At 36.6% G+C, this 17,303-nt stretch overlaps 1 protein-coding gene across 9 annotated transcripts in view; it reads left to right on the top strand.

Annotated features, from left to right (window-relative positions):
- TCF12 (transcription factor 12) overlaps positions 1–17,303 on the top strand; it is a 175,572-nt gene that overhangs the window by 116,475 nt on the left and 41,794 nt on the right. For all 9 annotated transcript variants that reach the window (XM_072871703.1, XM_072871701.1, XM_072871698.1 and 6 more), the window contains exons 8-9: positions 2,226–2,361; positions 5,461–5,513. In XM_072871703.1, the coding sequence (XP_072727804.1) occupies positions 2,226–2,361; positions 5,461–5,513 (189 nt within the window). The remainder of the gene's footprint in view (positions 1–2,225; positions 2,362–5,460; positions 5,514–17,303) is intronic.

Consider the following 17,303-nt stretch of genomic DNA (forward strand, 5'->3'; position numbering starts at 1 on the left):
TAAAACTCTAATAAATTTTTAGTATAGCATCTCTGCTAAATTTGGACTTACACAATGTAAGCCAGACATTCTGATGATCATAATGTTTTCTGCAAAACAATAAACTCTTAACTGTTTGTCAAGGCAAAATTAGCAAATCTTGAAACAGTCTAGGAGCAGATTTGCCCCTCCCCCCCCCCCGTGATTTCTGTATACTTTGTTTAAAGATCACCTCACTCCTTATAAGGGTATCTCATTTCAATGTGAGTTTTATATTAACAATTCTAATTTAAATACTGTTTTATTGTAAGAATAAGAATGAAGAAATTGAGTTGAGGGGAAATTTTATACCTTAACATCTTTAATCATTATTAACTTTGTTCTTGAAACTGTGTGAGAGATTTGTAAGAAGTAGTTAACACACTTCTGGGCCCTCCTTTAGTTTGTAATGGGGTGACTCTTTCACATCCCACTCTTTTAAATTACAATACAAGATTTTTCATGCTCAAATTAGTCATCAGACCAGTAAAAGATAGACATTTCAGTAGTGACACGATGCAAAACCTTTTATCTGGAAAAACGCACTCGAGGTTATTGCTTTTTTTATATATAGTCTGTAATTTTAGATGAACTCTAGATTTTCTGCTAATCCCAGTGCATTGCAAGTTAGAAGAGATTTAGAACCTTACTGAGAGCCATGTGAGTTAGCCTCACCTTTCACAAGTCATCACACCAAAAGAACCAGCTTGAATGATATAATGTAATCCAAAAAATACATTTATTTATTAATTAGGGTATTCAGGTCTTAGAAGGAGAGGTGAGAAGAGCCAGGAGCAACGGCCTCTGCACGTATTCCGGTGGGCTGCTATAGCCCTAGAAGGCAACAGCGCTAGAATGGTTCCTGCCGTGATCCAGTCTGCAAGCATGCTTGTTTGACAGCCTCTGGAACCCATGGGTGTGCGTGGACTTTGTTGCTGAGAGCGGTTTAAGGGGAGGAGGAAAGTTGGCTTGGGAGTGGTGGGGCTGAAGGAAAAGCTTCAACTAGGTGGCACCTCAAGTTTGTTTTGGTATAAAAGTTAATCCAGTCAGCAGTTTCTGTCTTAGCATCATCTGGTAATTGAAATGTTAGCACAGTTTGAATGTAGGCGAAACATAACTGTTGTCCTGCCGTCCGACAGCTGTGCTTTACCCTCTTTATAACAGAAAGACTGCATGACATAATGACCAAGTATGAAGAAATCAAATCACTTGTTTCTGAAGGCTCCTGGTTCCATGGTGACCTTAAAACACTGTCTGATCTTGCAGATATTAAAAGCAAAGTGTCTTTATCTATGTGTAACACAGAATGGATGCTGCTGTATGAGGAAAGCTGTATGCAACAGCCAGGAGTGAAGCAGCGGTGAATGTGAATGCATTTTTACTGCCTGGTAGCATTATGCTTTCTGTACAAACAGTTCTGTGGGTTTCACTCCAAGTCTGGGGATTTTTCAGACAAGAACAAGGCTAAGCATAGTATCAACCATGGAAAAACTATGTTCTCGTAAATCACCAACATTCATTTTGGTTTCACAGAAGAAATCCAAATAACGTGAGGCCAAACAACATATAATGCACTTGTTAAGTGTTTAGAATGTTTTTGTATTTACTACTTGAAAAGGAAACAAAAAGGGTAGGGTTCAACTACATTGTTGGTTTGAAGTTTTTAAAATGTCATAATTTTTTATGTTCTGTGCATTAATCTAATCTGTTATCTCTTTTGTCTGAGTTTGATTTTTTTTTTTGGACAATTATTCCATGTTTTTATGACTGTAAGACAAGTCTGGATCTCTAAGTATGTGCTAAAACCTAATGTCACACTATAAACTCTTAGCAGTTTTTATCAATTATGTTTATATTGTGTAATAGAAGAGGTGTTACGTTGCAAACTAAACAAAGTATTATGATTTTTGTTTAGAATTTAAGTATGAATTGATTCTTTCAGATGTTTTAAACTGAAATGGTTATGTTTTTTTGGAGGCTCACAGCCAAACTTGCTCTGCCTTTCTGAATTATGCTATAGTATATTCTCTGAATACTAATTTTAAAAAGTCAACATTTTTTCTGAACTCTTAAAACCTTCACTGAAAGCCCAGTAAATTCCTATAAATGCCAAGAGCAGTACGTTTGGTTAATAGTTTGTCAGCCTGGTATATTAACAGCTGAGTTGTTATAGAGCTTAATTTTACTTTTCTCTGTATATTTTGCAGTCTAGTCTGCTTCGGTCAGATATGGGGCTTGGAAGTCCAGGTCAGCTGTCATCCTCAGGAAAACCTGGAACACCCTACTACCCATTTTCTGGCACAAATCAACGCCGAAGACCACTTCATGACTCACCAGCTCTTGGTAATACAGACAGTTTTTAAACTTTTGTTCATGATGCATTTCTGCAGATTTTTATTTTCTTTGACAGTTCATTTTATATACTGGAGATTGCTCTGTACTGAGCAATTCAAATTAGAGCAAACCGCTATATAAGAGAGAAACCAGAATTATTAACATTTTCTTTGACATGCTAGTTTGGATTCAACACTGGTCAGTATTGCTTATAAAACAAACACGAAACTCCAATAAAACCCTTAATTGCAAAAGCAATAATGACAGATGGATAGGAGCTGATGACCAGCTGAGTGCCCTTAACCCATGCCATCATTAACTCCTGGAAATACCTGACCTTGAGGTCATTACCATTATTTAGTAGGGGAAAGACACAAAGGGGAAACAATTATCCTTTTATATGCTAAAAGTAACTTTATTCAGGGCAATATATAGTTCATTGTAATTGGTTCAACATGCCTTTAAAGTTCTTACCAATTGGAGACTAGTAGTTTATCCTAAAATCCAAGTACCTTGCAAAATATGCAGGCAGGAACTTGCTTAAAAACTGTTATAATCCTATGACAGTATTAATATTTTATTCTGGAGTTACTTAGAGATAAATGGAATTTTCCTACTCGGTCATAGTCAGTGGTAATATTTCATAGCTCTAAAGACTTTCTATTGAATTAGGGAATAAAGAATGAGCCAGCTGTTCTATCGTTTCTGCTATAAGACTATCGCAAATAATTGGGTGTGCAAGTTTTAAAAAATTCTTTTTGGTATAAAAAGAGAGACTGTAACCTGATATTTTAGTTTAAAAGCTACCATATTTCAATGTTAGCATGTTATGTCATTAAGATTACTCTAGTTCTGTTTGGAGTTTTAATGCCCCTCATTCGGTATAGCACTTCAATTCCATAATAAAATCTTGTTTGTTGGAACCACATGACTTAAACCATACTTCACGCAAAATAGCATTTCATCAAATGCAAACTGTTTCTTGAAGTAACTTTAGTATTAACTAGAAGTGCAAACTCTTTGCACTTCTGATAGTCCTGAACATGCTTGAAATTGTTTTTTAAATCTTTAATTATAAAAATATTACTTTGGAACTTTACCTATATATGTGTGCGTGTATATTTGTATGTATTTTAAAATACCATTTTTTAATATAACTTTTTAACCTGTTGTGAAGACAACCGCCATTTAATCTGAGGTTGTCTTTCTTTACAAATATTTTTGTAAGTATTCATGTTCCTCAGAATATGAGAATCAAATCTGAAACAGTTCTTCAGATCTGTTTCAGAAGAGGAACAATCTGAGGAAAGTTCAGTGAAATTGTTTGCCACTTGGAATTGTAATAGAAAAGAGTTGGGTATTATTTTATTATTATTATTATTATTATTATTATTATTATTATTATTATTATTATTATTATTATGTTTTAGCCCCCATTGAATCGGTTTTAGCGAGAAGCTACTATAATAGTAGCCTGCTATGGTTTTGAGTAACAGGGGGGCTGTTAGAGCATGACTTTGAGTGCTGGACAGAGAATGATTCTGATGTAGGCAGAAAGGTTATGGTATGAAGCAGTCCTTGAGATTGAGTCCTAAACAAGATTGTCTGATTTCTATGTTATACTTCAATATGTGATTAAGTTAGTGTCTTGTGCAAACTATATAGAGTTTGGTAAGTTCCAGATATTATTAAATTAAAGAAAATGAAGCTAAGTGTGGTGGTTTTAGAGTAGTACTGTTCAAACTGGTAACAGCATGATATTCCTCTTCCTGTCATGGCTGAATCTGGGGGACTGTAACCCGGGACATGGCAGGTGGTGGCTACAAATTTATGGAAATGTTTTTCCAGAAATGTCAGGAAAAGGAAGTGCACTTTTATCTCAAGTCTTGTTTCCAATGGCTTGAGAAAGTATGTCTGAAATATTTATCTTGCTTTTAATGGACTAGTTAAATGTTACAAAACTGTTGCCTGAGAAATTAAAGCCAAGTTGAATTATGGCCATTTTATGCCCAAGAAGGAGTTGCCTGACCAGGATTTTAACAAACTCTCTTTAAATTTGCTACTAAAGTTCATTGAAACCAGTGTTCCCTCCCAGGTGACACTTTGAGTGCAGTGTAAGTATCTCTTCCAGAAGTCCTTTTATTTTCTTTTTGAATGCGCCGTATGGGGAATGATCAGAGTAAAGGTATCCAGCAGATATTCTCACCTTATCTCACCTTTATCTTGTCATATTGTATAATAAAATTGTGATTAAATGTTCTGAATGAAAATAGAAAGGTAGGAATTTTGTTACTTTAATTGAAGACTCAATCAGTCAACTGTAGAACTGGTAATCTTGCCAGATACTCGCCTTCAGAACATGTTAACTTCTAATTTGCATGCATACTGTTCAGATTAATTTTATTAGCAGCTGACTAAACTGGTTCAGATTCTTGATTTAGGTAGTGAAACTGCTGGTTACTTTTGTGATATTACAATAATTATTGGTAGAAGGAAGCAGGTATCATGCTTCCAACTTTACAATTACATGCAAATTTGAATTGTATTGCCTTTATTACTTAAGAAAAAGTAATTAGGTCATTAGATCTGCTGTTTATTTACAACCTTGGTATAGTCTAAAAGCTATAGAAATGTACATCGTGTTAGTATTTTTAGAGTATAAATCATACTTTAACATGTCATAAATTCCTTTTTGATAATTCTATCTTTATTCTGAAGTGTAGAAAGGGAAAGCATTTCTCTTGCTAATCAGTTCCATTTTCCTCCTTATATATCTCAAAATCTTACTTTGTTTCTTAGCAAGCATATAAGGGCATCAGTGTACCCTTCAGTGTTAGTGTTCTTAGGAATAACTGCTTTCCTTATGGAAAGAATTTAAAGTAATTACTTAGCAAAGCTTTATTTTAGAGAAGAACATCAGTATGTTACATATTTAAGCACATTCTTGTATTGATGTGAAAGACAAATTTCGTTGGCACAGAATAAAAAATGCATGAAATTGGAAAATAAGAAATCCATCATGGAAAGAAAAAACTGTATAGCGTAGCTATTTATTCTTTTTCATCTATCATGTAGATACTTGATGAAATGTTGTTTTTCTGTGTACAGATCCTCTACAGACAAAGAAAGTAAGAAAGGTGCCCCCTGGTTTGCCTTCTTCTGTAAGTACTACATTTTTTACTTATAGTAAACAAATCGGGCTCAAATTGCGCTCTCTTTACATGACGTACATACAAATTACTTTAGCATTAGGAAGGCTATCCACTGGACATGAACAGCTAGGCTAGGTAATTGGGAGTGGTTCTCGAGGACTTAACACACATTTGATGTGGAATTTTTAGATTTCATAGCAGTGATTTGTAGCTTGCTCATATGCTCCTACCCACTTGTCCCTGTCATTTGAATTCCTCTCTTGGGAAGAGAGCTGGGCCAGGAGCTGTCAAAGAAGATCTCCTGTACAGGTCTTTTGATGTTTAATTAGTCATTATGTTGCTGAACAGGAGGACAGACAGAGATTAATAGCTGAGAATCTTAGAAATTTACATTTGTAATAATCCCAGTGGAGCTGAAGACATTAAGATTCGGAGGACATGTACAGCTCAGCTTGCCTCAGTAGGACTGAGGTTATTAATATGCATAAATCACTGAGTCAGATGTTCATTGTGAAGCCCTGGTGGATTTTAAAGCCTTCATTAAGCCTTTCCTAACTTCAGTCTAGCATCAGGAAAGCTTTCAAGCAACTAGTTTGTTGATCCCTCTTTGCTTGAAAATTTATCCTTCGAGAATAAAGGGCTTTGATGAAAAAGGTTGGAAGGGTTTTGGTGGAAAAATCATTAATGGCTGTGATAATCTAATGCTATAGGGGTGTTTTGTGGTATTAAATATGCTTTATTCTTAAAAGGAAGAAAATTGTTTATAAACGAATCTGCATTTAAAATCCACGTGAAGTGAAAAATCCCCAGTGAAGTGAAGGACAGAATTATTTTTTCCCCTGCTCAGAACAAACAGGAGGGGAGGGGGAAGCTCCGCTGCCTTGCGGGGTACATCTCTTTGTTGTGTAAATGGATGTTGGGCTTTTATTTGGCAGTACTTAACACATGGGCGCAGGTGCACTTGGATGAGTCATAACTCAAAGCCGGATAGGCTGAATAGAACATACTGCACAGGCAACAGTAATATAGTGGGAGCAAAATGGGTCTGATCTTTTTATTTTGTATTGAGTCTGAAGTATGGATGGTGTCTTCTAGTCCTTGCATCTCCCCTGTTCTCTCCTCCCTCTCTTTCCCTTCTCCCTCCCCCTGCTCATGGTGATATATACAGAAACCGCGATCTGAAATCCTGTTTTAACCGTACTTCCAGATGGAGCTGAGATAGTATAGATAGCCTGGGGCAGCTGTGCTCTGAACCTGCAGCCTACCTGGAAGCCAGGATTGCAGCTGCAGGCACTCTTAAAAGCTTTTGCTTGCATAAGCACTTGGGCCCCACTAGAGGCTGAATAGCTGCTTGATAAACAAAATGAACACAATGCCTCAAATCATTATTCCCGAGGCCAGGAATATTCTTCTTCTCCCCCTGCCCCCCCCTCCCGCCCCCCCCAGCAGCAGCTAAAAATAGTTTGGCAATTTACATTTTAACAGTTGCGTGTTATATAGGGTGGCTTTACAGTCTAGCAGATGATTTCTGCTAGATTAACAAAAATAAATGTAAAATGTCAGAGAAGCTAAAACACATAGCAGTGCAATTTTCATGTAATTTATTACTGTAATTCTAGGTGAGTAATAAAGCTTACGTTACATGTTTAATATTTAGTAGCGTCAGCCAGGTAAAGAGATCATTTTAGCAAATGAAAAATTTCTCTCGTTTCTCTTACCAGGCTTTAATTTTAAGAAGCAGTATTTTTCAAATGGTTTTAATTTAATTCTTCTTCTGTGAGAAGAGTGGAAACAACAAAATGCTGATAAATTTTATTTGTATTAACATTGTACCAATCTGCGCAATAAAGTGCAGTTACTGTGAATAATCAATGATTGTGATGCTGCAATTTTTAAGTACTGTTTCTCTGTATTTCAGTGCTTTCGGTGCTGAATAGAGCCTTGAAGTAAAATGACATCTTACCAAAAAAAAAAAAAAAAGCGATATGAGATATTATGTGTTTGGAAGATGACACAAAACTAAATTTTACTGAGCGTCATAGGAAATTTAAATTGAGTAGATAATTATGTAAGTGTTGTCTTTATTTTAAATATACGTTGGTAAGTAGTCAGAATGTATTGTGGGAAAGATAAAAATTGATTTAGCTAATAGGTAGTGCAGAGAACTTTATAGTATGAAAGTCACAAGAAAGATTATATTTAATGTTATTGTGCAAATCTGTATTTTTAAATTTTTCAGTTGCTAAAAGATTGTTTTCTGTAATGTTTTTGTGTTAGTATAGAGCTACCATGTCAACAGATACTCAACAGTAATTTAATTTCCTAGATAACTGTAATTTAATAACAATCTTCTAAGACATTATGATATTTAAAAAAAAAATCTTCCTCTTGTTTGTTTCTTTTTCTCTTTGATTTGTATGGTATTTTCTGAAATTACTTGCTTTGAGGTTTATGTTTCTTCATGTGTTCTTATCAGGGCCTAAAGTAAAAATACTTGCAGAGAAAAGTGCTAATGAATTGTTTAGTTACTTTCTGGAATGCAACTCAATCTGAACTTGTCCTTTTACTGTAAAAACTAAATGCACCAGGAAAATGTGTTTTTAAGTTTTCCTGTCGTAAGTTGCTAAGTGGTGAGTCATTGCCCAAAACATTTTGAATGTTGACATGCAAGCATTTATGTTAAACTACAGCTACTAAATTTCAAGCCTTGTGGGGAGGATAGAAACTAAAAAATCAGTGGTTTATTTTTTCTGTTAGCTTAAGCCAGGCTTGAGTGAACAGAAAGATTATGATGTGCCATTTATATTATAGCAGGGGGGAAAATACTGTTCAGTGAGTTACATTATCCTCAGAGATTCAAAACTGTTGTATTTCTGAGAATTTTTCTGATTGTAGGAGTTGGCTTAACTAAGCCAAGAAACTAATAACATCATGTGACTTGAAACCAGTTGTAACTAATCGGCGGGGCCGAGTTAGGAAGGGCAGAGTGTCAGGGTTTTCAAAGAGCTGTTCAGTCCGCAGAGGGAGAAGGAAGAAAAGTAAGGCTCACTTGGAAATACACGGGGAGATTGCCATCTAATTATAGATGGGCTATGAGCTGAAACATACTATTTACATGTGTAGTCAGAAAATACTTCAAACTAATATTTATTACTAGTACCATAATCAGTAGCTATCATGAGGTCATAATTCTAAGAAAAATAGTGTGAATATCTATCATCATTCTTTTGCCATTTAATTAGTCTCTTACCAGAGAAATAACCTGAAATACATCATGTCTGTTGATTTTTTGTTAACAGAAAATAATCTGTGACACACAGGCACAAATATCTGATTGCTTTCTGTGTAGTGCCATTTCTAATAACTGTTTTGAGTGTTTTAGACTTTCCATGGTACCTATCAGTTAATATTAAACTTTAGATTGCCGCTTGCTTAATAAGAGATTGTCAAATTAATATTTTCTAATACCAGAGATCTCTTTCTAAATTCAAACTCATTACATTTTTCAATACATTTAAGACAATTTATAGCTTGATTATAGGGGTTCCTCATATATCACCCTCTATAGTATGTGTATAGTCTGTGGGTGCTGATTTATTGCAAGAATTAGTTATGAAGTAAAGCTAGAGAAAACTTGGTTGGCATGCATAGAACTACCTCCCAAACATTTAAGGTACTTTTCTTTCTGGTATCATGCTAGTCTTTTAAGACCAAGCTTGAGAAATATATTTCAGGAGATGTCTTGTAAAAATACCAATGGTACCAGAAGAAAAATAATAGATCTTACTTCCTTGTGTGCTCCCTCCTTCCTCCACCCCTCCTGAAGGGTAAAAGGAGATTATTTGAAGTGGTGGAATAGAAAGGATCCAGTCCTCTGAATGTTTATCTGAAACCCAGTTTCTGAGACTTTAATGTTTAGATTGTATTAAAAATAATATAACATTCACCATGCTGAGTGGACTTTCTTCAGAGAATTATCCTCAACATTAGCAAGTTCAATGTGTATTGAAGTAGCCTGGTGTAAAGCAACATCCTGGGAATAGGATGTTGCTTTTTAGGAAGTCTGTGGCTCTGAATAAAAACTTCGGAGCGTCCTGGCTAGATACTTGGTGTGATTTTTTACTGACTGTGATGTTGTGTTTAACTGACTTTCTAGTGGGACTTTTTTTTTTTTTGGTAAGATTTGTTCCCACTGGCCAGAAATGGTGTCAAAATGTAAAAAGCAGTGTTTAGTTTGTTCAGAGCTGTTCTGAATTGCCTTGCGCAGTCAAGTGATACATTCAACTGTCACTCATCTTTAGTATCCAACACTCTCAAAGACAGCAGTAACTCGCCTAACTCTTGCCTCTGATGCTGTGCTGTGTTTTAGAAGGCAATTTTAAATAACAAAACAGAGCAAATAAATCCTTATGGATAATGCAACACAGAACTTGCGATTTCTTCCTCGTGACTCAGTCTTCTGTCTTCCCTTCTTCTGCTTTATGCTTGTTCTTTGGTCACCTGATTCAGGGGATAAAGTTTTTAGGGACTTGCTCTATACTCCTTTTTAAGTACCGTGTTCATCTGTGAGCTTGAACAAAAAGCAAATATATAAAACATCCAATGCCTAAATTGTGTTACAAACCAAGTAAAAGTATTTCTTTGAGATTTTATGCTTTTTAAGAAAAAGACCTGGTTTTCTGGTTAGATTATTGTCGTTTTTTTCAACATGCCCTTTATTTGAAATCTATCTGTAGAAACAGCAGTAACCTCAGATTACAGCATCCCACCCACTCTTTGCTATACAAGAACATTTAGCTGTCATTAAACAACTAAGCAGTCCATTGCGAAGTCCTGCTGTGAGAGTTCAGATGGAGTTCTCACTGAATTAGGGTGAAGGTACTTAAGTAACCCTCTCTTAATAGCTTTTTTTTTATTGCAATCAGATCATTTTCCCAAACTGTCATCTGACAGTGGTGAACTTTGTGAGGTTGCTTAACTGAGAGATCTTCTCTGTGAAAATCCTGCATATACATATAGAGGGATATATAATGATGACAAATTATTTCTCTATGTTTGGATTTACTGGAGATACTTTATTTTTGAAGTTTTCACAACATATCAAAATGAGCATATTAGATGCTCTTAAATTAGAGTGTAGATCTGCATGAAAGAACCTTAAATCTGTGCATAGTTCTAAAACTGTTATCTGAAAAAATAACATGACTGAATTGCAGCTTGTGTAATGTAGGGAAAAATTATATCGAATTGCTGCAACTTCTGCTTTACCTCAAAGATTAATGTGTCCATTACCATAAATTAGTGTGGTGTTTTATAACAATAGATAAGGATAAAAGCTTTTTTTGAAGACTATTTCTTGATATCTTTTGCTTGATAATACTTGTGGTTTTGGTGGGAAGACTTTTATAATCCCTGAAGTCAGCTGGGAAAGTAGTGAGCAACGTTGTGTTGCTAGACTTTTACGTGCTGTTGAACCGAGATGTTTCCTTTCAGTTGCTTGCTCAGCCCACATGTTGGGCAGGTTGCTTTGCCTGTGACTGTGCTGTTTGTCAGAAATAGGCAATACAAAAATGATTGCTTTTTCAAAAGAATGGTACTGAAATTAATGCACTGCATAATCTTTAAATGAAATTTCAGATGAAGATGTGTATTTACACACTGAAGCAAAGAAATTGAATTAAATTATCTCTTGTTTTAGTGCCACAGAGTTTCTCATGATGTCAAGACTTGCAAAGAAAGCAAGTTGTACAGTCTTGGAGATTTAGTTATGGGATTTCATACCATTTGCACTGATAGCTAGGATTAGTTGTTAGCGTTTTTTCTTTCTGTAGGGAAGTAGTAGATGGATTCCTAACTGTGAATGGCAGAAGGATCGCTCGTTTGGCTTTTGATAGCTCACACAGCTTCATTTGCAAAATAGTTTTTCCGAGCAGCAAGCTGGAGTACAGAAGAAGGGGAAAGATGCAAGGAAATATATGCTGAGGCACAATTAGCTCTCTGCATTTTGACATGCAATCTTCTAAAGCTTCTCTGATACTGAATTATTTAATGTATTTAAAAAGTGTGTGTGCGTTGATGTCCGAGGTCGGGCTCAGGTTTTGGCTATGGAGCCACCTACAGGGAGATCACACAAGTGCAGGTATAGCTGCATGGTGGTGGTGAGGGGAAGAAAGTGAAAAATGCACTGTACTTCAGTAATGAAATAAAAGTTAAATGATACTAAGGTTGGACCAGCAGAGGGACCCCTTAATCACTTTTTAATTTTTCGAATAAAATTTCTTGGCCGTGTTGAGCTGATGTGAAAAGATTTGTATATCAAGTAGTCTTCTGCGAGTTTCAGTACACGGCCTTGCTAATTCACTTCAGGTTTTAAAATACACATTTTTAGATTGGGTAGGTTTTTAGCACATTTTGGGATGATGATTTTCTGGCTTCTGATGGGATAATTTATTGCCTCAGGATAATAAACATGCTTATTTACTTTTTAATGCAGGTATGGGTAGTTAAGACCTTCATATAGAGGCTTTCAAGCCTTAAGTGCTTAATATTTTCAGCAAAATAATAAAAATTCCTGAATTTGAGCAATATCCTATCAAAGTTGTATTTGAAAGATTTTTAAACAAGTTTTAAAACCGCCTCAAATTAATTTTGTGTTTGATTCTGAAGAATGTGATATACAGCACTTTCCCCCTCGTTCTTTCCATTCCAGTAAAATATTTATGTAAAAAACTTAATCATCTGAAGTTCAATATTACTTGGAAAACTACTGAAAGAGAAAATTCCTAACTGTAGTTTCTGATTTAAAAACCAAAAACAACAACCAAACAAACAAAAACAAAAAAAACCCCAACCAACAACAAAAAAACCAACACCACCCCCCCCACCCCCCTTGTAATATTGCTAGGTAAAAGTAATGGATAGCAATTAATATCAGTTTCATTAGTATTTGTTGTCTGTTCTCTATCCCTTCAAACTGTCCCCTCTTCCCTGGTTGTAGTAACGTGGATGTTAAATGTGAAGTTAGACAAACCTTTTGAACAGGAAAACCGCCGAACTATTTTAGCTCTTGCATAGATGAGTAAACTAACTTGCTTAAAACATCTTCCTTTGGATATTGTGGGGGTTTTGCCTATCAAATTGGTCCACTGGGTTATTTTAAATTGTCTTCTGTACAGTTAGTCTGCTCTGTCTCTGCTGAACAGTATACTTAGTGGTTGGTTAACAACAGAAGGCTATACTTCCAGGATTTTAAAATAAATTAACATTTACTTAACTGATGAATTAAATAGAAGATGGTATAAGCAATGTGTTTTCCCCTTAAAACAGCCAGGTTTGTTTCTTAAGGCTTGAAATCTTGTCTATTCTAACAGCTATGTAATGCATGATGTTCAGTGCATCCCTTATTGATGATCCTAACTCTGGCCTTGTTATAGTTAAATCATCATAAATGTTTGGTTTTAAAATAAGTTATATTGGGACTTCGAAGATGCCTAGAATTTTTTTTCTGAATTGTTGCAAGAGAAGCAGCTCAAAGTTACTATGTATGTTGCCATTAGCAACAGGTTGTTCAGTATGGGACTAATTTTCTATGAATTAGTCCTTTATCCTTTATTCCCATTCCTTGCCTTAATTTCAATGGGGCATCAGTTGGGGGGGGTCTCTCTTCTGTTCAGGTTCCATTTTTCTTAGAACTGGTAAGAACTTAATCACTTGTGAAACTTCTGTTCCTCTGTTGAATGTGGTTGAAATTGATAATAAGTTCCAACCTAGGACAGAGTGGGGAGGAAAGGAGAGACTGCTAGGGCAGTTGCCTTTGCCTTATTTCCAAAGATAGCAGGTTAACCTAGCCCCTAAGAAATGAAATAGAAACTAGTAAGAACAATAGAATTAGTATCCCTATCAAAAGCAGGTTTGGGCTCTTACCGCGTTACCATTTTTTCAGCAGGATTGAAGCCAGCTCTCCACAAGGAAACTCATGATACTTGGGTTTACACATCACAGTTGCTTTTGTTGGTGGAAAAGGAACTTTAATTTCTAGTTGCACATAATTAGTTGTAAAAGCTTTTGCTACTTGTTGTGTTTGAATAAACCCATTTAAAATAACAAAACGATGATAAAAAGCAATAACCTTTTAAAAGTATTTTGATATTTCAGTCTTGTTGTAGAATACGTTTGACCAGAGGATGGCTCTCATCCATTGAGACAGTTACATAATTATCTTTCATACAGTATAATTTTCAGTGATCTGGAGAAATTATGTTTATTCTTTATAAATTCAAATGATGGGTTACATATGTGTATTGTGTATTTGCTTTGTGGCTCTGACAAGTTGGACAAAAATGTATTTCTCATAAAAGTTTGTCTTCAAGGAGAACGTGGTTCATTCACAAAATCTCTTAGTGCTAAAACAATCTTTGAAAATATTCTCCTACAGGTAGCCTGGTTTATTATTAGGTCAGTATTTTACTCTGCATCAGCTTTCATAATCTCTTTACATACTTTAGAAACAGCAGTTTATTGTTTTTGACACACAGTACAGGGTCATGAGTGGAAACAATTCGGGCTACAAAGTGCATGTCAGTTCAGTGCTCCTCTGCTGACGGCATGTCTGTCTGAAATCAAGTTTAAAAAATTGGCCCTGTCTCCAGCTGACTTGTTTTGTCAGGCTGAGTCATAAGATTAACCCTTGACTTGTCATCAAGGAAAAATGGAGTAAACAACTGTACCCAGTACTGTATCGCTGATGCAGCTATGATTCATTTCACTGTAACATGATTCTCTTAAGAAAACAAATTTCAGAGCAGCTGTTGCTTGGCTTAAATGGGGATTATAAAAATTGCAACCGCAAAACGAAAACTTACTTTGGACTTCAGGAGCTTTTGGAATAGTTATCTGGTAGCAGTTCCTGCAAATACAGAGTTATTGGTAACAACATCACAATTTCTTGTGCAGTCTTTCAAATTCTTCCATTTTAGGTTTATTTTTCATCTATTCTGGTGAAAGTAAACTTCTGCGGGTTAAAGTTTGATATGCTTGATGGAATTATGGTTTGATCGTATAAGGTGAATTGATGTAGCAAATGTCCTGTGAGAAACAATGTTTTCATACAGTACATGTAGAGCAGATACAGTGATAAATTTCAAGTATCGTACACTCAGAGTTTATTCCCAACGATGTAACTGAGGGTAGGACAACTAATTCCCTTTTCGGTAAAACGAAACTGTTATCCTTTTGATTTGTGGGGAAGTAACTCGGGAGCAAATTCATTTATTGACTCATTATGGAGGTACCAGTCTTTAAACTAGTTTGTCTACAAACAGACAGCATTTGCAGGGGCATTACTCAGTTTTATTGATAATATTGTTGCTGTTGTCTTACCCATGTGATGGTGAACAAAGCCAATGATTTCCTTGTACTGATAAATGTTAATTGTGTTAGTAAATATTGCCAGTTAATATTACCTGTATATTTTTCGTTACAATTGCTCTGTACAAGTATAGGGCAGTTGGAATGCGGAGAAGCCCCCCTCCCAATGCTACATAGTAAAGTTAGATTTTTCGGCTGTATGTTTTAACGTTTTTCCAATTGCTTGTAATGCGGGTGGATAATGCTTATTATTTGAGAGGGGGCTTGATCATGCTTTTCATCTCAAATACAGCTATTTTGAAAATTGAGCATGTGTGCATGGAGGTGCAGTAGCAATTACAACTATGTTGATGATAATCTTTACTTCAAAGAACCGACTCCAGTTACCCTGGAAGTATTTTTAATGATTTAAAAGTTTGTGTGCTTGAATTATTTCAGAAAAAAAGGGTTCTCTTACTTCTTGAACTCTTGCAAGCTGAAAGTGCCTTTTCCAGGGTTTAGGTTTTTTTTCTTAAGTTGTACATTAGTCTGAATTAGTGATTTTAATCTAGTGCGCTATGAGAAGTAGCACATGCAAAGATCTGAAGATCTTTTAGCATACCTCATCTGTAGAGTCCTGAACATTAGTGAGAAGCTTTAAGGAATGGCATTGTTAGCTGTAAATCAAAGCTTCTTACAGACTCTCTGGGGACTGAAATGGGTCTTTGTGGTCCCTAGGGGAAGAAGGAAGCCGGGAGTCACTCTGTGGGCCTGGCGATTTAATAGTCTGAAGTATAGTGATGTTCTTTTTTGCAGCTGCTACTGCTACGCCTTTTGTATTGGAGAAGAGTTCCGTTCAGATATCATTAGCTTTACTGCATAGTTAAATAGTTCTGGATGTGTAGTTTGACTTGCAGTAAAAATGCAAGTGTTCTTCAGCTGATGTAAACTTCAGGATGTATTTGCCAACATAGTCTGAGCACAGTAGTCACCTAATTGATTGGAAAAGTTCACTGAAAAAGCATTTGAAGCCGGAGGTGTGAATATGTGTCACTATGTGTATATTCTGTATATTTACAGGTACTATGGTAGTTAGGCCCTGAGATAATGGACATTATACAGAAGACCCACTAAGATTTTTATCTGACCATCATATTCTACTGTAGTCAGTTTGTCACCCTTGTGGACCTTTTTAGTTCAGAAGATTTCCCTGACACACAAGGTGCTTGGGAGAACGAACCAAATTTCTGCAGCTTGCTTTCCTTCCCTGTAAATTGCTGAATTGAACTTTGCCCATTTTTTTTCCTTATCCTGAAGTATTTTCCTGCTTTTGTTAGGAGGGAGGCAGGGAGAATTCACAGCATTGGCAGTTGACACAGTTAGAGGTGGAGAAACGTGGTTTTGCTTTAACCTTTTTTTTCCTGGATTGAAATCCATATCTGATCTATCAGGAGCTAAGTTAATAACCAACTGCATTCATATGTAGAAAATAAAAAAAATGTACACCTCATTAAGAGTTAATGTTAGTTAATGCTACTGTTCAGTGAAGAAAGCAAAAAGACTTACCAGGCCTAGATAATGTGCAAATATCGAGGGATTTTTGTACTGGAAGTTGCAGTCTGTTTGCTGTATGCATAACTCACATTTTTGTGATGTGCCAAGGTTATTGGGGTTCCCCCCCTTCTCTTTTCTTCCCTTTCTTATATGGGTACAGAATTTGCTTTTTTCATACAAAAATCTATTATACCATATAAAGGGAGTCTGGGCTCATGTTTCCAAAGGACCATCATACTTTTGTATACTGTATCTTAAAGATGGATTTTGGACGATTCCATAAAATGAAAATATTTACATGATTATTTTTTTTTTTTAAGCCAAGCATCTTGTGTGTGTGTTGTCTTTGCGTTAGGGTCATCTCATCACATAGACTACCCTGTTTAGAAGGCAGGCTGTGCCCCGGGGGATGTGCTGGGGTGGCTTGGGGCCCAGGAAGCGCTGGCTGCGTGCAGGGTCTCGCTGCCTGGGTGCTCCCGCTTTCCCATGGGACTCACTCCCAGCAGCTCCCCATGGCTTTGGGAGGCGTTTGCCAAAGTTGGGAGCAACTTTAGGCAGAGCCAGATGGCCGTGTGGCTGGAGCTGCATCAAGCAGCGTCTCCCCTGCCACAAGTGCTCTAATTCGATTAAAACAAAAAGCGTAAGATTAACTCGCTCAGGACGTATCCATTTGCTGCTGCCTTGTAGCTCGCGACTTATTCGGATGCCCACGCCGCTCTCTCGGTGCGTACAGGCCCGTGTGCGGGGACTGGTGTGCGTGCCCCCTCCCTGTGCCGCTTGGCAGCGCCTGGGCCGCGGCGGGCAGAGGCGGAGGAGCGGAGGGCTGGCGGGGGCCCCGCGCCCGGCGCTACCCCCGCGCCCGGCCGGAGATGGTTCAGTCCTGCTTTGCATAAGTCGCCT

The sequence above is a fragment of the Ciconia boyciana genome, chromosome 8 (genome assembly GCF_034638445.1).
Source record: "Ciconia boyciana chromosome 8, ASM3463844v1, whole genome shotgun sequence".
NCBI classification, from domain to species: domain Eukaryota; kingdom Metazoa; phylum Chordata; class Aves; order Ciconiiformes; family Ciconiidae; genus Ciconia; species Ciconia boyciana.